This window comes from Squalius cephalus, assembly GCF_949319135.1.
Source record: "Squalius cephalus genome assembly, chromosome: 23".
Taxonomy (NCBI): domain Eukaryota; kingdom Metazoa; phylum Chordata; class Actinopteri; order Cypriniformes; family Leuciscidae; genus Squalius; species Squalius cephalus.
The window spans coordinates 4,081,311-4,106,992 of NC_137144.1; the positions used below are offsets into that span (position 1 = coordinate 4,081,311).

The 25,682-nt window shown below is 39.9% G+C and overlaps 1 protein-coding gene and 1 long non-coding RNA gene across 2 annotated transcripts; one reads left to right on the forward strand and one right to left on the reverse strand.

Annotated features, from left to right (window-relative positions):
• Positions 1-3,160: 3,160 nt before the first annotated feature.
• On the reverse strand, positions 3,161-4,875 carry tmed6 (transmembrane p24 trafficking protein 6). The gene is made up of 4 exons (XM_079859040.1): positions 4,596-4,875; positions 4,388-4,514; positions 3,983-4,158; positions 3,161-3,769 (listed from the first exon to the last, which is right to left on the reverse strand). The coding sequence occupies exons 1-4, from the start codon at positions 4,806-4,808 to the stop codon at positions 3,539-3,541; spliced, it is 747 nt and encodes a 248-aa protein (XP_079715166.1). The 5' UTR covers positions 4,809-4,875; the 3' UTR covers positions 3,161-3,538.
• Positions 4,876-15,162: 10,287 nt separating this feature from the next.
• Positions 15,163-15,549, forward strand: LOC307151487. The gene is made up of 3 exons (XR_013819885.1): positions 15,163-15,210; positions 15,283-15,327; positions 15,404-15,549. It is a non-coding gene; the product is annotated as an uncharacterized lncRNA (long non-coding RNA).
• The last annotated feature ends 10,133 nt before the right edge of the window (positions 15,550-25,682 follow it).

Genomic DNA, 25,682 nt, shown 5'->3' on the forward strand with positions numbered 1-25,682 from the left:
ACTAATAATTTAATATATAAATTGGAAATGCTAAATCTTCTTGATATTGATAGCTGATGCTTGTTTTGACAATATCTCTGGATAGGCTACATGATATCGTCCATAGGCGCAACCCGGCATGAGGATTTATCGTGCTGATTCGCGCATATTTCACACGTATAGTGTGAGCAGTCAAGTCGCAGCTCGACGTTCGGACCGTACAGTGTGAGCACATAAATCCTGAGCTTTGGCTTTACATCGCATGCGATCTACTCGTTCAGTGTGAGTAGGTTCCTTGCTGAAATCGCACAGACATTGCACAGTGTATGCTCGCCTTAAGTAAAAAAAAAGTTTATCAGTATTAGAGAGGCCGATCCCATTTGTTTCCAGGAGTCTGAGTAAAGCTGAAGAAAACTATGCTCAGATTGAGCGAGAAGCGTTGAGCATTGTGTTTGGAGTGCGCAAGCTTTCTCAGCACATTTTTGGAAGAAAGTTCACGTTGCTAACAGATCATCACCCACTCACTGCAATATTTGGTCCACACCATGGCATTCCCTCTCTTACTGCCAGTTGGATGCAAAGGTGGGCTTTGTTACTATCTGCTCACACCTATGACATCAAGTACCGAAAGTCGGAATTGCACAGGAATGCGGACGGTCTGTCCAGATTGCTGCTGACTGACAGGGTAAAACTGGTAGCTGAAATTTTCTACTTCAGTCAAGTGGAAAGGACCCCAGTAACAGCCGCGCAAGTACGCAAGGACACACGCAATGACCCTGTCCTGTCCAAGGTCATGGATACCGTCATGACAGGCAGTGGTGTGAGCTATGACCTGGAGCTCAAACCGTATATCTCTCAGCATCATGAACTTTCACTGCAGTCAGGCTGTTTGCTGTGGGGAAGGAGAGTGATTATTCCACCGGCACTGTGAATCAGTGCTGAAACAGCTGGAATGATCCGCATGAAAGAGATTGCCAGGAGTTACATCTGGTGGCCAGGAGTAGATGGCCAAATTAAGTAAAAAAGCAAGGACATGTACATTATGCCACAACTGGCACACTGCACCAATGGGAATATCCTGAGAAGCCATAGCAACCAACAGCATTTTGTCCTCGACTGGGCCTGCAAAATCAACAAGAGTGCGAACTCTTGTTGATTTTGCAGGCCCAGTCGAGGACAAAATGCTGTTGGTTGTTGTTGATGCACACAGTAAGTGGCCTGAGGTGGCTATCATGAAATCAACCTCAGCTGAAAGACAATTGAGAAACTGGGAGAAATCTTTAGTAGATTTAGACACCCGTACAGTTTGTCTCAGACAATGGCCCCCAATTTACATCTCATGAGATGTCCACATTTCTACTAGCAAACGGGGTTCAACATATCACGTCAGGATGACCTTACCATCCTGCAACAATTGTGTTAGCAGAAAGGTTTGTTCAGACCATGAATCATGCTTTGAAAGCTTCGCTTGGGCAGGGCACATTTCATCAACAACTTCATGCAACAACTTCTTGCTGTGCTAGAAGCTAGAAGCAAGAAACTGTCTTATGACAAAAAGAGAATCAGGTACAGCGACAGAAGCTGCGAGCCAAAGACAGAACCTTTTTGACAGGCTCACCAGTGCTGGCCCAGAACTATGGCAGAACTATGGTTCCGGCTACTGTGGAGGCCCAGACGGGTCCAGTGTCGTATAAAGTCAAAACTGCTGGAAATCTTTCCTGGAGGACACACTGATCAGTTGCTTAGTGGAGCCAATGCATTCACAGATTTTCCCAAAGTCACTGACGTTACTGACTAAATTAGTGACAGTACACCAGCTTCAGTAGTATTCACTTCTGTGCCTACTAAGATAGCAAACTGCCCATCTGCTAAGGGACCGTCATCACCTGTTGTTCTGACAGAAAATTAAAAACAAACAGGCCACCTACAGTATATCCAGTAAGGGAGTCGCACCCACCTCAGTGTTTCTACGATTATACTTAGTCAGGGTTTACCCTTATTGCTTCAGGGCAGAATAATCCCCTAAGGCGAGCTAGGGTTTGAGGTAGGCTACTCTCATTCCCACGGAATTAGTTGTGTTCATATACATAAGGAATTCAGCATGAAGACTGAATGTTCTGAGTAATAAAAAAAAGTCTATGTTTATAGAAATGTTAATAAGAGAAATTGATTTTCATTATTCATGACAAGGTGGTAGAGTTTAATTTGTAATCTTTGTGTTATACCTCAAAGAGTAAGAGGCGCAGAAATGTTATGTATTTTGTTAAAGTTGTTTATTTAACTACATTTCCCATAATGCACACTGTTACGTGTGTTTCCGGATGTTCCGGTGTTATGTCTGACAGAGCAGTCACGCTATTGTCTGTGTGTGTCATACTTTTCTATATGAGCCGTAATATTCCCTCATAAGATACAATAATATTTATGGAAGGTCCAGTGAATTTCACATGATCGTTGATTGTTTATTATTCATTTATGTTTAGGATGGGAAATGTTTAATATCTGACAATAGTATATTTATGTCTACTTTGCATAATTTGTCATTGTTTTAGACTACACTCACCCTAAACTGATGAATATGAACAAACCTCATCTCTCCATTAGTCCAACTCTTCTGACTAATTTCAGAGAATAAAGTGTCGGACAGAGAAACTCATATTTGCATCATCAGGGTGATTGTGTTCCTCTCAGAATAGAGCAGCTCCATCAGCAGATGTCCAGCGTCCTCACAGGAGCTTCATGTTACTGGAATACACTACTTCTCTAGTTTCTGGAGATATACTGGGGTTACAAACCATCAAATAAAGTCTAATGTTTCTGTAGAAGACTACAGAATTACTGACATTCATCTCCTTTTCAAAGAACATTAACAATAATGCCATTTTGCTGAGAGTCATGAAAATCATCACTACAGTGTCATTTCCATCACATCTCAAATGTTTTGTTGTGTTTTTAATAGCATTCTGCCATGGAAATTACATTTTTATAATTTTTTTGTAATAAATGCCAACTTGGTATTGGTCTTGGCCCTTGGTCTTGCCAAAGGCTAATTCCTGTTAATATGTCATGCATCCTAAACACACACAAATAAATTATATTTTCATACTTTACCACACAGCTCAGTTGTAAATGGTGTATTCATATTCTGATATTTACTTTGACTTTTCTTTATTTTCTTCACTCATCAGATGTCTCATATTTCATCTCGAACATCTTCACTGACACTGTTGTCTTCTTGTAATTGTTCGGTGTGATGGAAATATTATATACTTTAATATTCTAAAGTCTCTTTCTGGGACAAGGGTAAAAATAATTCAATCTGCATAAAAAGAATTAAAAAATAAGCAAATTGGACCTTGTTATAACAAAAGAGGGGGAAATAAACCAATTGTTCATTCAAAAATTCTGATGTTTAAGAAACACCTGTGTATTGCTGAAATAATTCCTCAAAAGCAGGTTATAAATGGAGATGAAAGAGTTTCAGGTTTAGTGTTTGTTAACAGCGGGGTTTGTCTCTCTCTGCTGGTTTGAAGATGAACAGTCGCAGGTTTCGCGTTTGTTAACAGCGGGGTTTGTCGCCCTCTGCTGGTTTGCTGTTGAAGAGCCTCTTGAGAAAGCGGAGCTGCAGGAATCCAGCAGTGATGATGACGAGACTCTGGACAGCAGACCAGCTGTTCACATAAGTGGAGTTGGACTGAAGCAGGTAGAAATCAGCTCCTCGTCTCATTCGCTCGTAATTGTAGTGACGCCACATGTGGAAGACAAACTTCTGCAGTCTGACGCTGCTCTCCTGTATGCAGTGCAAAGCTTTATTCAGTCAGGTGTGGAAAATATATATGTGAAATAAAATACATCTCTTTATTTCTCTCAAAAACATAAAAATCTGTTGAATATTTCACATTGTTTTTAAAAATGAAATGAAAAAATGAGAAATTGAAACATAATTAAAAGCAAATCATGTTACAGTAAGGATGTGTTTGTTGAGACTGCAGTTGTTTATTACCTCAATGAAGGACAGTGTACTGTTTATCTGTTTCATATCCTCTTCTTTCTTTTTCTTCTCTTCTTCCTTTTGTTTCTCGATGTTCTCTTGTCCCTCGTAATACACACCAAAGTTCAGGAAAACCTGCATGCTCCCAAAGCGATTGTGGAAATTGCTGAAGCACATCTGATAAAAACCTGCACAAATACGCATGATTATTTATTGATTAATTTATTGTTTAATTTATCCAACTTTTATATTTTTTTTATGTTTGGAATTTGAAAGTGTGAGTTTTATTATGGCACTTTGATGTTAATTAATTTAGTATAATGTTTTTATGATAAAAACAAAACAATATACACATTTGGAACAATATGAATTATCATTTTCTGGGTGAATTATTTTGTGTCTGAAGATGAGACTCACCAGTCTCCTCAACACTGAAGCCAATCTGACCACTTGCATCATCAGCTTTGCCGACTATTAAGCTACTCGGTGCATTAACAATCACAGACAGGTGTCTATCAAGGGCCACACCGGTCACCAGCTGGACCTGAACACACACACACACTGAGCTGTAACATTCGAAGGATTCAAGTGCATACTAATATTTAAATGCAGAACAATGTCTTACCATGAAGTGTAAGTAGAAGCGCTCTCCATAGTGAGCAAAGTGCCAGAAGCACTGGAGGTCTCCGGCGCGCAGCATGATGGCGAAGTCATACTGATCCGCTCCCCAGAAAAGCTCCTGATCTGAAAGCTCTGGATGAGGGTCTTTCAACTCTCCACTGTTACTCAACCCAAACAATAACAGAAGCCAAACAAGATAAATGCCATTCTGTAACATTTCAGATTTGAAATATGACTGGCAATAAGCTAAATGAAACCGGAGACCTATTCAGTTTCAGTGCACTGAAGTTTCTGATGATGATTAACTTTGAGTCTGACGTGTGGCTCTAAAATTTGTTCAGCTCTTCACAGGTGGGAAAATCCCAGCTAGGCCACAGGTGCCCTGGAAAACATCTCTGAAGTATTTTCAAGAGACTAGAAACAAACATTTAAAAAAAAAAACAATTCTACTGTACTTAAACTTAATAAAAAAATTAATTAGTTATTTCACTGTGCTGTAACTATGTAAAATCTCAACCATTTACATACAATAATTATTACTTCAATAAAATAATAATAAATTATTATTGTTATTACACAATATATTTTACATTATAGATGCTTTATAGTTAATGTACAGTTATGTATTGTTTTTTTGTTTTTGTTTTTCATGTTAACCCTCTGGGGTCTGAGCTGTTTTCTGGCCCTGGAGGTGTTCTGACATGCTCTGACATTTGTGCTTATTTCTGTTACTTGTGACATTTTCATGGCTAAAGTCTAATTACACTGTATTCAGCACAAACTCTGCTACAATAATATATCAGCAGTATGTATGTAAAAGTTTGTAGTTTTGAGATAATGACATTTATGCGTGGTTTGTGAAAATACAAAAACAAATTGTCACTGAAATAAGGTCATGAAACCCCTACTGATTATTTCTTCACAAGACTTTTGAAAATTGTATCACGTAGCCTAGAATATTTGCTCCAAAACTATGTGAAAATCACCCTGACTGCTCATTCAGAGAAGACAATATATTGATTTAAAATTTCTAAGACGTGTTTTGTGTGAGAAAGCTTTATGCGAAAGGGGCGTGATCATCTCATTAATATGTAAGCTTTTCACACCTGAGAAAGACAAAGACACTCCCTAATGGCCCTATTTTAGGAGCTATCAGGCCCTATCATTCTGAGCAACCTTGCACAAAGAATGAGTAGATTTAAAAAAGAATGGCTTTTTGATTGTTTGGATTTATTTACAACACAACATAATCCAAATTAAAAAGCACACTAGTGAAAACAATGATCCAAAGACAGAGACCTTTGTGCCATTCCTAAATACATTGTACATACCTTTCATTTCCAAGGTGTTTGATTTTCACTTTACCATGTTCATATACAGAGTCTCATGTGAATGTTGAAGTCAGCAGGACTCAGTGGCATCTGGGCCCTGAAAAAAAAAAAAAAAAGGTGAACATACTGATATCAAGAGAAACTATAGTGAATATAGTTCTAAAATTTATTGGGAATACATTTTAGATTTTTCTGGTTAAAATTGCTTTTTAAAATTCACAGAATACACACACACACAAATGTTTCCAACAAATATATGAACACCAGGTTTGTTGTGCCTTGTAAGCATAGGCTATGCACAGTGCTGCATAAAATAATAATAACAATAACCTATAGCAGCATATAAATCTTCCAAAAGATTTCAGTAACAACTACGCTAGAGAAAAATATATTGATTATCATATGTTACTTCAAATGTTTCCATTCGTTATGATGATATGAAATGAGATAATAGTAAAAACATAAAGCCTTTGTTTGGTGCGTTTTGCTTTTCAAACGCGATCGTTTCAAACGCGATCGCGATACATTTAAAACCAGAGCTCGCTCCAAAATATTAAACATGGTTACCATATTATACATATCTACGTTTGAGCAGATATCCACAAACACAGTAACAGTAAACACGGGTCCAAATATTATAATATTCACCATATATCTAGCAACAGTTCAACTGCAATGTGAAGCAACAATAACATGAACTAATAATTAAGAATTTCTTACCTTGCATCTTTCTTGTCTTCAAATCGCATTCTTCTTCTTCTGGGGTAAATCCAATGTAAGCTCACGGCACGTCTTTCAAGCTTGAAGAAAAGCAGAGACGTGAAGTTTGTTGGTGCTTTGTTTTTGAGGTAATGAGCACGTTCGCGTTCCATGTTGAGATTTGCATGTGAATCTCTTTTGCGCGCATGGGCGTGGTCAAATAAAAAACAATTAGCAAGCTCGTGAGAAGCTGGACATCTTGTTGTTTTTTTTACAAATTACTTAAGCAGAGAATATTTGTTTTCAGTTTGAATCCGATCATTTAAAAGTACACACTTAAATGTTTATAAAGGTATATGGCTCATAAATGTGTGACAAGTATTCGCTGAGTTTTGTTTCAGTTTATAGACGTGCTCAAGAAAAAAAAGTTCACCGCGACGGAGAGGCAGAACGCACACCCTGTTTATTTTCTTTATTTTACAAAAGCACAATGTTTTGATTCGATTGTAAGTGGACACATACAAAAGTAGAAATATCACAGATTCTTTTTTCATATTTCTTTTTTCTGTATGACCATAAATGACGGAGAAATTTAAGTTTATTGTACTACTATGTGAAGAAAATCCAGCAAAACGCGCCGGCGCGTTTGTCGACCTCAGAGGGTTAAAACATGTCAGTAAAAGATGTCATTAAAGATGTTTGAAAGATGTGGTCAGTAAAGATGACCATATTTATAAGGTGTTTTCATTTTGAATCACTCTCTGTTTTCAGCTCTATTTGCAACAATCACTTGTTTTTGCAATCTGTTATTGACATGCTAGGCCCTTTTTAGGGGGGCTTCAGCACGCAAATTTGTGATTAACTGTACACTAATTTGTGATTCAAATTCGCTTCAGTCCCCTTTAAAACATATGAAACCGGCAGAGCACACGTCAGAAACTACGGTGACGCATTGCTGCCACATACATATACATAAAATTGACAGCCTATCGCGCCTTTATCACACGTTCAAAAAGCTTAAGCAAATATAGAAGCCCCCAATCATGCAAAATTAATCAATGAGGCCCTTTTTTGAAAATATATTTTATATAGGCTAGGTTTTTTTATATTTTATATATAAGTTTTTTTTAATATGATATATTATATAGGCCTAATAAGATTTATTTTTGTTAATATGCTATATCTTCATTACCTAGAGATATAATTAAACAAAAAGTAGTCAAAACACATCTAACAGAACATTGTCAGGCTTCTGGGTGGATGAAGTAGGAGACGAACACGAAGATGAAGAATTCCAAGGTTTTAATTCTCAATTATAACAGATAACACAAAAACAGGGAGCGTGTGCTCAGAACAAGACTACCTAACATGAACATTGACCGACAAGTGATGAGTGAACAGAAGGAACTTAAATACACAGACAGATGAACAAGACAGGTGATGCAGATGATGATGACGAACAGGCGGGTAATGAAGGGAGTGAGTTCAGGTGTGGAAACAAGGAGGATTCTGGGAACTGTAGTGCAGACAGGACGATGACAGACGGTGAATGTGACATTACTCCCCCCTCCCGGTAGGCGCGTCCTCGCGCCGTAGAAAGACCAAAGGGGTGGGAGGGTGGGCGCCCTGGAGGCTGACGGGGAAGACAAGGCAAGGGAGACAAGGCAGGAAGCCTCCAGGGCGGAGCAGACTGTGGGTGTGGTCACGGTGGAGCAGGCTGTGGGCGTGGCCAGGACGGAGACGACCCCTCGGGCGGCCACGGCGGTGAGGACCCTTCGGGTGGCCACGGCGGTGATGTCCCCTCAGGCGACCACGGCAGTGAGGACCCTTCGGGTGGCCATGGCGGTCCGGACCCTTCGGGTGGCCAAGGCGGAGAAGACCCTTCAGGTGGCCACGGCGGTGAAGACCCTTCAGGTGGCCACGGCGGAGAAGACCCTTCAGGTGGCCATGGCGGAGAAGACCCTTCAGGTGGCCACGGCGGTGAAGACCCTTCAGGTGGCCATGGCGGAGAAGACCCTTCAGGTGGCCATGGCGGAGAAGACCCTTCAGGTGGCCACGGCGGTGAAGACCCTTCAGGTGGCCACGGCGGAGAAGACCCTTCAGGTGGCCACGGCGGAGAAGACCCTTCAGGTGGCCATAATGGTGAGGACCCCTCAGGTGGCCATGGCCCCTCGAGTGGCCAGGACAGAGCCCTATGGCCCCCCCCCAAAAAAATACTTGGGAAAAGTCCCGGGTACCAGAGAGGGCTCGGTGCTGGGCAGTGAGGAGGGCTCGGTGCTGGGCAGATCCAGCGACGAGGGCTCGGTGCTGGGCAGATCCAGCGACGAGGGCTCGGTGCTGGGCAGATCCAGCGACGAGGGCTCGGTGCTGGGCAGATCCAGCGACGAGGGCTCGGTGCTGGGCAGATCCAGCGACGAGGGCTCGGTGCTGGGCAGATCCAGCGGTGAAGAAGGCTCAGTGCTGGACGGGACCAGCGGTGAAGAGGGCTCTGGGCTGGACGGGACCAGCGGTGAAGGCTCTGGGCTGGAAGGGACCAGCGGCGAAAAGGGCTTTAAGCTGGACGGAACCAGCTGTGAAGTGGGCTTTGAACTGGACGGAACCAGCTGTGAAGAGGGCTTTGAGCTGGACGGAACCAGCGGTGAAGAGGGCTTTGTGCTGGACGGGACCAGCGGTGAAGATGGCTTTGTGCTGGACAGGACCAGCGGCGAAGAAGGCTCTGAGCTGGGCAGGACCAGCGGCGAAGAAGGCTCTGAGCTGGGCAGGACCAGCGGCGAAGAAGGCTCTGAGCTGGGCAGGACCAGCGGCGAAGAGGGCTCTGAGCTGGGCAGGACCAGCGGCGAAGAGGGCTCTGAGCTGGGAAGGACCAGCAGCGAAGAGGACTTTGAGCTGGGCAGGACCAGCGGCGAAGAGGGCTTTGAGCTGGGCAGGACCAGCGGCGAAGAGGGCTCTGAGCTGGGCGGGACCAGCGGCGAAGAGGGCTCTGAGCTGGGCGGAACCAGCGGCGAAGAGAGCTTTGAGCTGGACGGAACCAGCGGCGAAGGGAGCTTCAAGCTCGGCGGAATAAAAGAAAAAAAAAGCTCTGCGGGCATGACGCTGTCTGTCACAGGTGCAGCGGGCATAACGCTCACAGTCTCAGGGGCGGCGGGCATGACGCATACTGCCTTGGCTTCGGCAGATCTGGCGTGAAGTGCAGGCTCGGCTGGACTGGCGTGAAGTGCTGGCTCGGCTGGACTGGCGTGAAGTGCAGGCTCGGCTGGACTGGCGTGAAGTGCTGGCTCGGCTGGACTGGCGTGAAGTGCAGGCTCGGCTGGACTGGCGCGAAGTGCAGGTTCGGCTGGACCAGCATATTTGAAGGCTTTCCTGACCGACATGAAGGCTGGGTCAAACATCTTCAAAGCTAGATCTGCGCTATTAGACACCAGCTTACGAGCTCGGGGCCAGAGGATCCCCGCAATCAATCTCCCCATAGTCTCTTTATTCTTTTGGTCGGTCAATCTGTCAGGCTTCTGGGTGGATGAAGTAGGAGAAGAACACGAAGATGAAGAATTCCAAGGTTTTAATTCTCAATTATAACAGATAACACAAAAACAGGGAGCGTGTGCTCAGAACAAGACTACCTAACATGAACATTGACCGACAAGTGATGAGTGAACAGAAGGAACTTAAATACACAGACAGATGAACAAGACAGGTGATGCAGATGATGATGACGAACAGGCGGGTAATGAAGGGAGTGAGTTCAGGTGTGGAAACAAGGAGGATTCTGGGAACTGTAGTGCAGACAGGACGATGACAGACGGTGAATGTGACAAACATAGCCTAAGTTGTTTATTTTTTACAACATTGTGTTCTTTTTGTTTAATTAACGAAATGTCAATCTTCGTCTTTATAACAGAAGATACAATACAATACAAAAATCTTCAAGATAACGGATTGTCACCTTATAAACAGTCATTTTTTAATGGAATAATACACCCTTATAATAAAGAAAAAGCTTCAGTGATAAAGAATATGAACGCAATGCATTTAATTATACATTAAGCGTTTTCCTTCCATAGAAACCCTTTATTATAAAGAAAATAGGTGGCTCTTAACGTGTCTTTCTATGGGAGGATGGCATTGCGGTGCACAGCAAATATTCAATGCATTCAATGCAAATATTCAATGGTATTCAATGCAAAACAAAAATGAAAAATACAAGTAGCCAATAAAATAAACAAATTATTGTGGCATTAATTAGCCCATAAACAATATTTATTTTAAAGCCTAAACGAATTTGTTTAAAGAAAAACACCAGCGTTGGGCATTTATCTGTATAGGCTAAGTGTTTCAGCGGCCCTTTTCAAACTGCCGCAATAAAATGCAACAGAATTTGATTAGTTAAACATGAAGAGGATTATCCATCTGGCATGGCCGCTCGCTCTAACGTTAACCTAGATAAATGTTTGCTATTATGAAGCGCATATCCAAGTGTTTGTGCGGAGTGTGGAGCGCGCACTATGACATGGATGGAGGCGCCGGTGCCATCACTCGCATTTTCCTATCAACAGTGGAAACAACTTAAAATACTCCATCATTTCTGGTCATACAGAAAATAATAATACATCAGTCCCAACTACTTTTATTTGTGTAAACTCACAACAACAAGAAAACGGTGTGCTTTTGTAAAATAAAATAAAACAAACAGGGCGCGCTTTCATGATCTCTGAATTGGAGCGCGCCTCAAAAATGAACTGAAAAACAGTGTATAGACAAGCCTCACAGACATGAGAAATATAAGTATAACGTTTAAAAAAAAAATAATGTCCACCAACGAAAAACAAATCCAATCGAAAGCAAATACGGTACCATCTGATAATGTAATCCTGTCTGTATGAAAGGCGCATCTAGGCTACATTACAGCGGAGATGTATGGAGATACAGTGCAGGCAGCCTACACTGAAAAGACTAGTTCATTAATAAACAATTAAAATGCTTCGTTATTTTTTTCAGATACATTTATTATATCATTAGCCTACTTTTGCCGGCGCTTTGCGGCAAGTTTAATGCTTGCGCTTGAGCGCGGAATATAGGCTATAGCCTACATGCACCCAGCATTGAATATAAACGTGCGATTAGTCCTAATTGCTTAAATGAATGACTACTAGTCTAGAAAAATCCTTTAGTCTATGGCAACTCTAATCAATAGCCTACAGTTAATATTTGACATTATTTCATTAGTAAATAGTATCCAGCTCTTCACATTTAATTAGTTGAGCTAGCATAATTAATATATAATAATATATTAAAAAAAACTTATAGGCCTATTTAAAATATTTTCCAAAAAGGGCCTCATTGATTCATTTTGCATGATTGGGGGCTGCTATATTTGCGCTATAAAGGCGCGATAGGCTGTCAATTTTATGTGGATAAAGGCATATTTTGTACATGACTACACGTCCTTATAAGGGCAAAAAAAGATGTCGTTTTAACGACATAACATCTCGTTATTATGAGAAAAAGATGTCGTTTTAACGGCATAACATCTCGTTATTACGAGAAAAAGATGTCGTTTTAACGACATAAGATCTCGTTATTACGAGAAAAAGATGTCGTTTTAACGACATAAGATCTCGTTATTACGAGAAAAGATGTCGTTAAAACGACATAAGATCTCGTTATTACGAGAAAAGATGTCGTTAAAACGACATAAGATCTCGTTATTACGACATAATTGATGGGAAAAAATAATATGTATGTGGCAGCAATGCGTCACCGTAAGAAACAGAGAACAGGGTGTGTGTATGTTCATCTGAGTACATACATTTTTCACTTGCCCCAAACTGGCCTCATACTGGTCTTCCCTTTTTTACTTTCTTTCAGTTGCTTTGCATATTTCTCTCCCTCCTTGTCCTATTGTTTCTATCTTTGGTGTGTCTGTTTTCTCTTCTCTTTTCACAAAACAACAAGCAGATGTTATTGCTTTTGGCTCCCTGGTTGCTAGATGATGTATTTTGCTACATTGGAAGTGTCCAACTCCACCCCCAACTAACTCTTGGTTAAAAGATTTGATGTTATTCCTTTCTCTAGAAAAACTGAAGTACACTACCCGAGGCTCAGCTGTTAAATTCTACAAAACTTGGAACTCCATTCTAAATTTCTTTGATTCTCTAACCTCACTAGATTTTGATTAAGTTTTTTACAGAGTGTGAGCATGTTAACATTTATGTACAGTACAGTACAGTATGGTTGTGTGCGCATGCACGTAGATATGGCCTACTTATGTAAGAATATTTGTGTTTTTCTGTTTTTATTATTATTATTATATACATTTCATAGAGACCTGGGGCCCGTTCTTCGTACGTTGCTTAAAACATCCGAGATCAAATGAGACATCCAAGATGATATCATCGTGGTAATCATGATCTGGCTAATTAGGTTCTTCGAACACACCTGCCGGTTATGATTAGTATAGCTGGATTGAGTTAGTGAGATAATTGCGCGTTCATGCGCTGGTTTAAAAGGGGACATGTATCGATAGTAGAAACATTGATCAGCAACGCTGCTATTGGCTGCTCACCATGGCCAAAGAGCGCGCTCAGTTTTTGACCTCAGCAGAGCAAGAATTATTACTGGAAGGGTATGCTGAGTTTGAAAAAATAATTAAAACGCCAGGGTGTCACGGTTTAGAAGGAGAGAACCCAATCGCAGACCATTTGCAGACATCTCAAGGGTTTATTACAGAAAAACAGGGAAAACAAAACCCACGAGGGGGCAAAACAAGACAGGGTAGATATTAGACAGACAAGACTAGACTAGGACTCAGACTCAGACAATAAACTAACAGCTAAGACAAGATCAACTCTTCACAAGACTTTCAACAGGTTACTCACGGTAGATATCACATTGATTGAATAACAATGAACCGGCACAGGACAGCAAACACAAGGGGATTAAATAGGGAGAAACTAATGAGGGAAACAGCAGGACTCAGTGGCATCTGGGCCCTGAAAAAAAAAAAAAAAAGGTGAACATACTGATATCAAGAGAAACTATAGTGAATATAGTTCTAAAATTTATTGGGAATACATTTTAGATTTTTCTGGTTAAAATTGCTTTTTAAAATTCACAGAATACACACACACACAAATGTTTCCAACAAATATATGAACACCAGGTTTGTTGTGCCTTGTAAGCATAGGCTATGCACAGTGCTGCATAAAATAATAATAACAATAACCTATAGCAGCATATAAATCTTCCAAAAGATTTCAGTAACAACTGGAACAGCGCTTGCAGTAGCGGGCTCTGGAACAGCGCTTGCAGTAGCGGGCTCTGGGACAGCCTGAGATGAAGAACGAGAGGCTCCCTTTCTCCTCTTCTTTCTCCTTGGCCGCGGAGCAGATGCCATGGACGGACTGGTGACAGGAGAGGGAGGTGAAGCAGGAACTGGGGAGCCCAGCACAGGCAAGGAGGACTCCGGGCAGGAAGACTCCGATGCTGACTCCCACGAACAGGTGACACAGGTGAAGCAATAATGACAAAACGAGGATAACAAGGGGGCGGGGCTGGGTGACGAGACAACACAAGCACAAGGCCCAAACAAATGGCCATGTGCTTGCACATAAAACACGGGTCTGTCATGATTCTGCCTCAAGACTAAAGAAAATCAAGGACATGAGTGCAGAATCATGACACAGGGAACACCTCAAAGTGTGCAAAAGCCAGGAGAGAGGGCTGGCAAAATGTAGCAGACAAATTAAATGCGTAAGTGTTCCATATTATGGTTATATCACTTATTACAGTATATATTCTTGTATTTTAATAATTTTATAATTGCTTGATGTCAGAGCCAGCTCAGGACACACTAGAACATGGGAACAAGTAAAAGTGAAGTACAAGAATATTCTTTAAACTGGTAATCTTTTCTACTTCTACTGTTTAGTCTCTGTTACCAAAAACATTTTAAATGATGTGTTTGTCTGTTTATAACAGCAACCAAGAAAAAGGCTGAGATGAAAAAAACAGGTGGTGGTCCTGCACCCCCACATTATACTCCGGCAGAAGAGCTGGCCCTTGGGCTAATTGAGAACCGACCCATTGTGGAGGGCATCCCTGGGGGTAGCTCTTCCTTCGACCTAAAGCCAGGGACCAGTAACAGCAACACCTTAATTACAGGTAAATGAGTTTTAAATCATCTTGCTACACTGTAAATAATTTGTTGCTGCATTAAATTAAGTATGTCTATAATCCAAATGGCTGGTACAGTCATTTCAACAGATAAATAGTGAGTCAATTGCATTAACTTGTGAAGGTGAAAACTGCATAACTTAATGTAAAAATATTTTGCAATATGTTATTGATCATATTTTTTTTCTAGTGTAGTTCATTGTAATGCCATTGAGTTCTCCTCTTTTGTGTAGTTTTACATAATACACCAACACTTTGACCTGTTCCCAAGAAAGTGGCTGAAGCATGTGCAGTAAGTGGATTTTTTTCTAAATTTACATCAAAAGGGAAGAAAGTGCAACACTTTGTAATACCCATTTTTCTTTTGCACAGGACAGTGAAGAAACCCTCTCAGATGACTGTCCTTTGGAGGAAGTACTTGTAAGTGCATAAATAACTTTATTTAATTTATAGGTGTGTATATATTATTTCTGACTGCAATATGAGTTGCAGGAGGAAAGGCCTACAGAAAGGCCTACTGCACAAAGTGATACAGAGGTGGGCAGTCTACTTTTCCTTTTTATTTCTGTTGCATGAGGCTTGTGTTTTTTTTTTGTTTTTTTTAATGGCACAGGGTGATATCCGTACCCTATATAAACAGAATCTTCAACAGAAAATTGAGTATTTTGATCTTAAAAAACAAAAATTAAGGGGAGAAATAGAACTTGACACCTTAAAGAAGAAAAAACTGACACTAGAGATTGAGTTGCTTCAAAAAGAACTTCAGAGTAAGTGCTAAAACACTATTTTTCACACAGTACTATTGCTGACCTTGCATAACAATATCTCTTATTGCAGGCAAAAGATGACCATCACTGGCTTTTCTTGAGAAACAATAATTTAAATAAAACTCAAGGAACTAAGCATGTTGTCTTGTCTATTATTCATTTAATGAAGGTTTATGTGTGTGTGTGTGTGTAAAAAAAAAAAAAAAAAAAAAAAATTGGTGTTCCACAATTCGGTCCCGTGCAGCTCTGCCACTAGGTTGGTCCAAGTGCACTGGCTGGAGGTCATCAGGCTGCACCTCCACCACAGGGGTCCTCTCCTTTCTGATGGTGGCAATATTGTGGAGGATGGCACATGCAACAATAATGTCACAGGCCCTGTCAGGTGCAACCCTCAGACCCTTCAGACACTGAAATCTTTCCTTTAGTTGCCCAAAGCTCATTTCAATGCATGCCCTTGTCCTGGCTAGAGCTGTATTGAAACGGGTTTGTGGTCCAGGGTTTGGGTCAGGGAATGGTGTCATGAAGTACTGCCTGCAGGCATAGCCCCTGTCTCCTAGCAGGATCCCATCGTAAGCACCTGAAAAATGCAGTTTTGTTAGGCTCAGAATGAAATTATGTAATACAGTGAGTTTGAAATAAAAAAATTTCCTACCACGTTCAAATAATGTGCATAAATGTGACTCTCTGAAAATCATGGAGTCATGCACAGAACCAGGCCATTTGGCTTCCACATTTGTTATGTGGAACATGGAGTCACACACCATCTAAAATATTTGTAATCAGTCAACTGCATACTTTTTGATTACTTTTTTTTATATATATATCTAATCTGGAATATTAAGAATCGTAATAGTAATTTACCTGCACATTTACACTGTGAAATCCCTTTCGGTTCACAAAATCCCCTTCATTGGGGCCAGGTGGGGCCTTGATGGGGACATGTGTGCAGTCTATGGCACCAATCACGTTAGGGAAGCCTGAGGAACAAATACTGTAAAGTCCTAGGCTACTTTTTGGCATAATCATGGTTGCATGATCTTCATTAACAATTATAATGTACCTGCAATGGCAAAAAAATTCTGCTTCACAGCCTGTGGTCTTAAGTGGCTTGGAAATACCACAAAGCCCCCTAAAAACTGTTTGAGTGCCAGATAAACTTTGCGAATGGCACGACATACAGCACTTTTCCCCAAGTTTTCTGCATCTCCAATAGTGTAAAGGAAAGTGCCACTCGCAAAGAATCTCAAAGCTATACAAACTGTTTGTGCAGTTGTTAAAGCCCGACTCCAACGAGTCGAACATTTAACGTGTGGCGCCAACAAGTTGACAATGTAGATGACACCCTCCCGAGAAAAACGATATCTCTCAATCAGTAGATTATTGCGCTGCGCTAAAGGATCCTGTCGATCTCGCAAAACGCAATTAATTCGAAAAGCTCTTCGAATTATTCTGGCACCTTCAGCAACAGGTTCCTGACGTAAAAACGGACAAGACATGGCTGCGAAAGACTTACCGTATCACCTCCGCTTATAAAGCCTGGATCTAATCCTGTTAACATGAAATAAGCCTGCTCCCGAGCAGGTTTAAGATTGCGCACCTGTTGCTATGACAGCAAGTCCAGGATGAGCGTCGAAGAACCCCAGGCTGATTAAACATCAAAATTCCGAATAAACTTCGACTATTAGTTCTTGCTCTGCTGAGGAGAAAAACTGAGCCCGCTGTTTGGCCACGCTGAGCAGCCAATAGCAGCGTTGCTGATCAATGTTTCTACTATCAATACATATCCCCTTTAAACCAGCGCATGAACGCGCAATTATCTCAGATAACTCAATCCAGCGATACTAATCATATCCGGCAAGTGTGTTCGAAGAACCGAGTTAGCCAGATCATGATTCGCACGATGACATCATCTTAGATGTGTCATTTGATCTCGGATGTAATAAGCAACGTACGAAGAACGGGCCCCAGGTGCGTACGTCGCTAACTCAGTTAGCTGGATTTGATTGTTGACGATTTGGCATGATCTTGGATTGTTTGGTTCTTCGAAGCTCATCCTAGACTTGCTGTCATAGCAACAGGTCCGTAAGCTTAAACCTGCTCGGGAGCAGGCTTATTTCATGTTAACAGGATTAGACTGCGGCTTCATAAGCGGAGCTGATACGGGAAGTCCAGCGCACTTTCTGAGATATATATTTTTCTCGTGAACTCGTGAGATTGTCGTTTACATTATTAATTTGTTGGAAACGCACATTTATTTTAGACTTGTCAGAGTCAGGCTTTAACTACAGCACAAACTGTTTGCATTGCCCTAAAATTATTTGCAAGTGGCTCTTTCCTTTACACTATTGGAGATGCGGAGAACCTGATGGAAAGTGCTGTCTGTCGTGTCATTCGGAGTTTACCTGGCGCTTTTAGGTTTAAAAAAACAGTTTTAGTTTTTTTTTTTTGTGGCATTTCCAAGCCACTTAAGACCCAATGTTGTAAAGCAGTTTTTTTAAAGCAGGTTTTTTTAGGCTATCATAATTTTTTATGAAGATCATTCAATCATGACCATGCCATATACTGTAATAGTATATGTCACTCAGGCTTCACTAACGTGATTGGTACCATAGGCTAGCTAGACCATAGACTGCCATCAAGGCCTCAATGAAGGGGATTATGTGAACAGAAAGGGGGTTCACAATGTAAATGTGCAGCCCAGTTACTATTGTGATTCTTAATATTCCAGATTAGTAATATTATATCAAATTTAAAAAAAGGCAGTTGACTAAAATCTTCCATATCACAAATGTGAAAGCAAAATGGCCAGGATCTGTGCATGACTTAAGCATTTTCAGAGATTCACATTTATGCACATTATTTGAAAGTGGTAAGGAAAGTTCCAAAATAAAATATCAAGCTCACTGTATTACATACACTTATGCTGATCCTAACAGAACTGCATTTTTTCATAGGTGATTATGACATGTTCCTGCCTGCAGACAGCTGTTTTATGACCCCATTCCCTGACCCAAACCAGTTAATATGCAGCTCTAGCCAGGACAAGGGCACACAATGAAATTAACTTTGGCTAACTAAAGGGAAGATGTCAGTGTCTGAAAAGTCTGAGGGTTGCACACCTGACAGGGCCTGTGACATTGTTGCATGTGCCATATTACACAACATTGCCACAAAAAAAAAACACTTTTCATTAAATGTTTAATATAAGACAAATATGCTTAGTTCCTTGAGTTTTATTTCAATTGTTCTTTGTAAAGAAAAGCCAGTGGTCAAGTGCCTGCAACAAGTGATATTAGACACATGCCTCATGCAACAAATAAAAAGAAAAAGTTGGCTATACACTGCCCACCTGTAGGCCTATGTCTCCTCTGTGTGTGCAGACTCTTCTGTAGGCCTTTCTGTAGATGTGGAATCCTGCAACTTATATTGCAGCCATAAAGCATACAAGTATAAATTAAGTAAAGTTATTTATGCACTTGCAGGTAGGCTAGTTCCTCCATATGACAGTCATCTGAGAGGGTTTATTCACTGTCCAGTGCAATGGAAACAAATGGACATTACAAAGTCTTATACTTTCTTTCCTTTGGAAAGTTAGAAAATGTCCACTTACTGCACATATTTCAGCCACCACTTTCTTGGGAACAGATACAAGTGTTGGTGTATTGTGTAAAATTGCACAAAAGAGGAAAACACAATGTCATTACAATAAACTATACTCTGGAAAAATGTGATCAATAACTCATGGCAAAATATTTTTACATCAACATAAGTTTATCAGTTTTCACTTTCACAAGTCAAAGCAATTCATCATTACTAAAGATTTAACAGTTGAAATGACTATACAGCCTTGATTTAATTTCTTTTTTTCTCAGCCTATTTCTTGGTTGCTTTTATAAACAGAACACCATTTATTTAACAGTGCCTTTTATAAAAGAGACTAAAATATAACAAAAAATTACCATTATGTAGAATATTTTTGTACTTCACTTTTATTTGTTCCCATGTTCTAGTGTGGTGACTCTGACATTACAATGAACAAATTATGCAATTATTAAAATACAAAAATATAGGCTGATAAGTGATAAAAACATGGCTACTTCTAACGGATTTAAATTGTCTGCTACTTTTTGCCAGCCCTCTCTCCTGGCTTTTGCAGACTTTGAGGTGTTCCCTGGCGTTTTGATTAAACATTACAATTCTGAATAAACTTCGACTATTAGTTCTTGCTCTGCTGAGGAGAAAAACTGAGCGCGCTCTTTGGCCACGCTGAGCAGCCAATAGCAGCGTTGCTGATCAATGTTTCTACTATCGATACATATCCCCTTTTAAACCAGCGCATGAATGCGCAATTATCTCAGATAACTCAATCCAGCGATACTAATCATAAACAACAGGTGTGTTCGAAGAACCCAATTAGCCGGATCATGATTAGCACGATGATATCATCTTGGATGTCTCATTTGATCTCGGATGTTTTAAGCAACGTACGAAGAACGGGCCCCAGGTTTCTGTTTAGATATTGCAGTGTCTTGTTAATCCTCCTGAGGGGTTTATGTGTGTGGGGGTGTTCTATAGTTCTTTTCTGAATTCACTCTTTTCTTTTTCTCTTCTTCCTACTGTTTTGTTTATAATCCAGAGTTAAATGTGGTGATTAAAAAAGTGCATATAATGTTCCCTTGACTGTATTGCTGTTTTTTGGGGGGGTTTTCTTTGTTTTTTTTACTGTCTGTGAAATAATAAAACTTGTGGAAATAAGAATATGGAAGCTAGTGATGAATATAATTAAAGCCCCCAAACTGTATAGATAGTCAAATTTGATGGAATTGGGCTTTTTGACCAGGATTAACTGATTCAATGTTTCTATTATTATAATTTTTTTAATGGCATAGTCAGGGTGAAATATTTATACACTGATGTAACACAACATTATGACCAGTCACAGGTGAAGTGAATACCATTGATCTATGGAAGCAGATTAGTCTCAAATATAATTCACGCAATAAACATGATTCACAAATGCGTAGACAATTTCACATGCATGAAACCTAATTCACGTGCACACAAAAAAATCCACGTGCGTGAAAAAAATATATATTCACAAAAAGCAATTCACATGCGCAAAATAAAATTATATACTCATAAAATACATTTCACAAATGCAAAACACAATTTGTAGATATACAACTGTGCACAAAAACCTTTGAATGTTTCAAATGTACGAGTGTATTCTTGCATTTGAATGTGCAAATCGTCATTCACGTACGAATCGCCTTAGATATGTGTGTGTGTGTGTTTTTGAGACTTTGCTGGCAGCATAACACTCGTAACACAGAGCAGTCGTACTCTTTAGCCAATCAGATTTAAGCTTATCAATCGACCAATCAGTATCACGTGAGGGCGGGCCTACCTATATGTTACATCATCAGCTTTCGACCAGTTCATGGCTGAGCAGAGGTAAGTGCAGTTAATCGTTCATTTCTGTGTTAACTGACGTTAATAAAGTTTGAGATCAGTTGAAGCAATAGTTTATGAACTATTAACTGATGTAAGCAAGTGTTGTTGTAATCAGATGTCCCATATCGTGTCAAAAATGAAGAAGAATGATGCTTGTTTTGTTGTATTTTAGCTGAAGGTACAGACAGCTCTCACAGCTTCAATCACGCTAATGATTGCAAAACAATCATCTGTGGCCAATACCCATCGAGATTGTTCTTTAAATAGTGAATAGACCTATTTTAATGAGCACCCAGTGTTTTTTGCCATTTGTGTATGATGTTAAATTATTATTAACACTTGTTTCCCTGCATTTTATCAGGATTACTCACCTTTGGTGTGACATCTGGATAGCAGTCACGAACATCTTAATTCATGTTGTTTCTTAATTCTCTTTTATACTTTTTTTTTTTTGTATTTATGTCTTAATTGGTAACACTTTATTAAAACGTTTCATTAGTTAACATGAACTAATAATGAACTGCACGTGAACAGCCTTTATTATTTTTTGTTAATGTTAACATTTACTAATACTTCATTAAAATCTTGTTAACATTAGTAAATGCACTGTAAACTAACAATGAACAGCTGTATTTTTAACTAACGTTAATAAAGATTAACAAACACAGCAACAAATGTATTGCTCATGGTTATTTAATACATTAACTAATGTTAACTAAGTTATTGTACCTTATTTTAGAGTGTTAGCAATATATTCAACATGCATTTCCTTATGTTTTGTGCTGTATTGTCATCGCAAGGTTTTTAAATAAGGTTTTTTATTGTCATCTTAAGGTCTAAGGACAATATTGTGAAGCATTAATTTTACTTTGCCTAGTAAAATAGGCAAATCTGATTTTATGCTGATAAGACAAAGCTGAGTATGCTGAGTACTTATCATAGAGAGGCAATTAAGATTATGCGACTAAGATTACTCAGTAAACTCTATTCAAATACCATCACTTAATTCCCCACGTCCTCTGTCTGCACCTCTTGTACTATAGGGTTTTAGTACTTTAAATATCAGGACAAAATCTTATATGTCCTAACAGAGAGGTCTACTGATGACCGGACTGAACACAATTCATTTTTTAACTTTTCACTTGATGTATTGCACTTATATTTATATACTCTAAAAGCAAAGTACACTCTGACTGGATCTCACAACTCCTGAAGAAACGTATATTTCTCTGTACTGAATATTGTGCTTCACAGTTTAGACTGTCAATTCATGATCTTCATATGTAACAGGAACATTAATCATGATCAAGTCATTTTATATATTTTATTCCCAAAGGATTCAGAAACTTTCAAATTAATAAAACGTGTACATCAAATTGAACTATGTCTGAATCTTTTAATTCTTACAAGAACATTTAATAATGCATGCATAGCAAGGCTTTATTCCTAAAGCGTGTACATATAGTCCGCAGGAGACAAATTAATACAGTAACAATGCATCACTTTCAACCACTTGTTGAAACAACTGTCAAAATGGATGGCTTGCAACATGACTGTTTTCAAAGAATTACAGTAGAAATGGTAAGATCACAGTACTGGTTGTCTGCAACTTCATACATCATCTGTCTTGGAAATCTGAAACAATAAAACTACATAATATATGCAGATCAAAACATGTCTCCTATATATGCACGTCATTACATACATTATCATAGGTTGAATGTGTGGTGGACAGGACATGAAAATCCATCAATACTAAAAATAAATGTTTATATTCACATGTGGACTAAACAGCAGTTAATAAACTATTGCTTCAAATGATCTCTAACTTCTAAACACAGAAATGAACGATTAACTGCACTTACCTCTGCTCAGCCATGAACTGGTCGAAAGCTGATGACGTAACATGTAGGTAGGCCCGCCCTCACGTGATACTGATTGGTCGATTGATAAGCTTAAATCTGATTGTCTAAAGAGTACGACTGCTCTGTGAGTGTTATGCCTGCCAGGAAAGTCTCAAAAACACACACACACATATCTAAGGCGATTCGTACGTGAATGACGATTTGCACATTCAAATGCAAGGATACACTCGTACATTTTAAACATTCAAAGGTTTTTGTGCACAGTTGTATATCTACGAATTGTGTTTTGCATTTGTGAAATGTATTTTATGAGTATATAATTTTATTTTGCGCATGTGAATTGCTTTTTGTGAATATTTTTTTTCACGCACGTGGATTTTTTTTGTGTGCACGTGAATTAGGTTTCATGCATGTGAAATTGTCTACGCATTTGTGAATCATGTTTTTTGCGTGAATTATATTTGAGACTAATCTGCTTCCATATTGATCATCTCCTAACAAGGCCACATATTAAGGACTGGGTAAATTAGACGGTAAGCACTGTTCAGTTCAGTACGAGACAATAAACAGTTTAGTTCTCATAATCAATGTGCTGGATGCAGGAGAAATGGGCAGGAATAAAGATCTGACCCAGTAACCTTGCCATAATAATTTGACCCTTGTCAGAGTATCTCTGAAACAGCAAGGCTTGTGTGTTACGGGGTTAGCTAGGCGGGGATATAAACATGCAGAAGTATAATCTTGTACGGATATATGGACACAGGAGAGGAAGATGGATGGTGAATGGTGATGTATTGATAAACAAAGGATGTGATGAGGTGAGCAGGGTAGTGGAGTCCAACGGGTGAAAGAGGAAGGTGCTGGAGACTGGAGATAAGTCCACATAACACACATGAACATGAACAATCAGGGTCGGACAAGGAACTGTGGTGAGGAGTGTCTTTAAAGTGTTGGTAGTGTTGGGTCCGAGTCCACCTTTGTCAAGTCTGAGTCGAGTCCAAGTTCTTTACAATCGAGTCCAAGTCCGAGTCCAAAGAGGGCCTTGAGTCCGAGTCCACAAAGATTTAAATGATTTAAAATTGACCTTTCACAAAGACCCGTCCCTCTTAGTTATTGTTGCTACGTCCGACAAGCCATTCCGCTCTTACTCCGCAATATATTTTTCACTGTGTGAGAACATGTGGAGCAAAGAGCTAGGCGCGTTTCCATTACAGGAAATCCATAACTATTGTCGTACAATGGAATTGCTGTAAGGACAGCGTGAGATGGCTTGAAAGAGGACCACACAATAGTGCAGCAGGCGAGGCTAGGGAGCAAGAACCCTCTTTAATACCGACCCAAGCCGGGACACAGTCACTGAGCCCGAAATGACTCTTAAACCAGAACAATGTAGAGCAGGGGTTCTCAATCCTGGTCCTCGAGGGCCACTTTCCTGCAGAGTTTAGCTCCAACCTTGATCAAACTCACCTGCCTTTAGCTCTCTAGTAAACCTGAAGAGCTTAATTAGCTGGTTCAGGTGTGTTTGATTAGGGTTGGAGCTAAACTCTGCAGGAAAGTGGCCCTCGAGGACCAGGATTGAGAACCCCTGATGTAGAGTGTATATTTGCTGCCCAGTAGTAAAATAAGAAATTAAGAAGGGCCCTCAAGCTCTGGTTTCTTAAGTATTTCTCTATGAATTCTGGCTGGTCCTTTGTTCCAAAAAAAAAGATGAGATGTGTTTTTATTTAGAGTCTTAAAAAAAGATTTTGGTATAAAAATTGGGACACATTGAAATAAATACAGAAATCTAGGTAAAACATTCATCTTCACCAAATTCACGCGTCCAGCCAATGAAAGGGGAAGGGCCGACCAGCGAGTAAAATCTTTCTGGACTTGTTGGAGGAGCGTGGTAAAATTAGCCTTGAAGAGATCTAAGCACTTACGTGTAAATATTACTCCTAAATATTTAAAACTATAGAAAGCAATTTTAAACTTTGAGGCACTCGTTGGTAAATCAGAAATTGGAAAATGTATTGGATATAACTCACTTTTATTTATATTGTATTTATAACCGGAGAAGATGCTAAAGGAATTAATAATTCTCAAATTTCGGGTAAAGAAACATCCGGATCAGAGATAGAGAGTAACACATCATCGGCATATAATGAAATTTTGTTAACAGCACCAGCTATCCTAATTCCCTGTAGGGCCTGCTCACTACGAATGGCAATTGCCAAGGGTTCAATTACCAATGCAAAAAGCAAATGTGAAAGTGGGCAGCCTTGTCTAGTGCCACATTTCAAGGGGAAAATAGAGGAGGATACTTAATTGGTCCGGACGGAACATATTGGGGAGGAATATAAAAGTTTTATCCAGGATATGATAAACCGAATTTCTGTAGCACATAGAAAAGGTAATCCCATTCCACCCGATTAAAGGCTTTCTCTGCGTCCAGAAGAGCCTCTGATGGGTGAGAATTAGAGTAATAAATTATATTCAATGCCCTTCTTATATTATGAGACAGTAGTCTGTTTTGAATAAAACCAGTTTGGTCGTTGTGTATGATTGCCGGTATAAAATCAACTCAAGACACTTTGCAAGCATTTTAGCCAGTATCTTTACATCTACGTTCAAAAGACTGATTGGTCTGTACGAACCACATTCGTGTGGGTCTTTGTCTTTTTTCAAAATCAAAGAAATACAAGAGTGACGGAGGGTTGGAGGCAGGCAGACATTATTAATGGAGTCTAATTGCAGTGAGGGTTGGGCAGGTTTAGTGGATGAACGATCTAGAGAAGGGTTCAGAGAACAATTAAAATCACCTCCC

Bases quoted from the DNA above. Each gene is read 5' to 3' on its own strand.
- tmed6 (XM_079859040.1), bottom strand. From the start codon at position 4,808: ATGTTACAGAATGGCATTTATCTTGTTTGGCTTCTGTTATTGTTTGGG. The intron at 4,515-4,595 runs GTAAGACATTGT...GTGTGTGTTCAG, and splicing joins GCTTCTACTTACACTTCATG to GTCCAGCTGGTGACCGGTGT. The intron at 4,159-4,387 runs GTGAGTCTCATC...GTATTTGTGCAG, and splicing joins CTTCAGTGTTGAGGAGACTG to GTTTTTATCAGATGTGCTTC.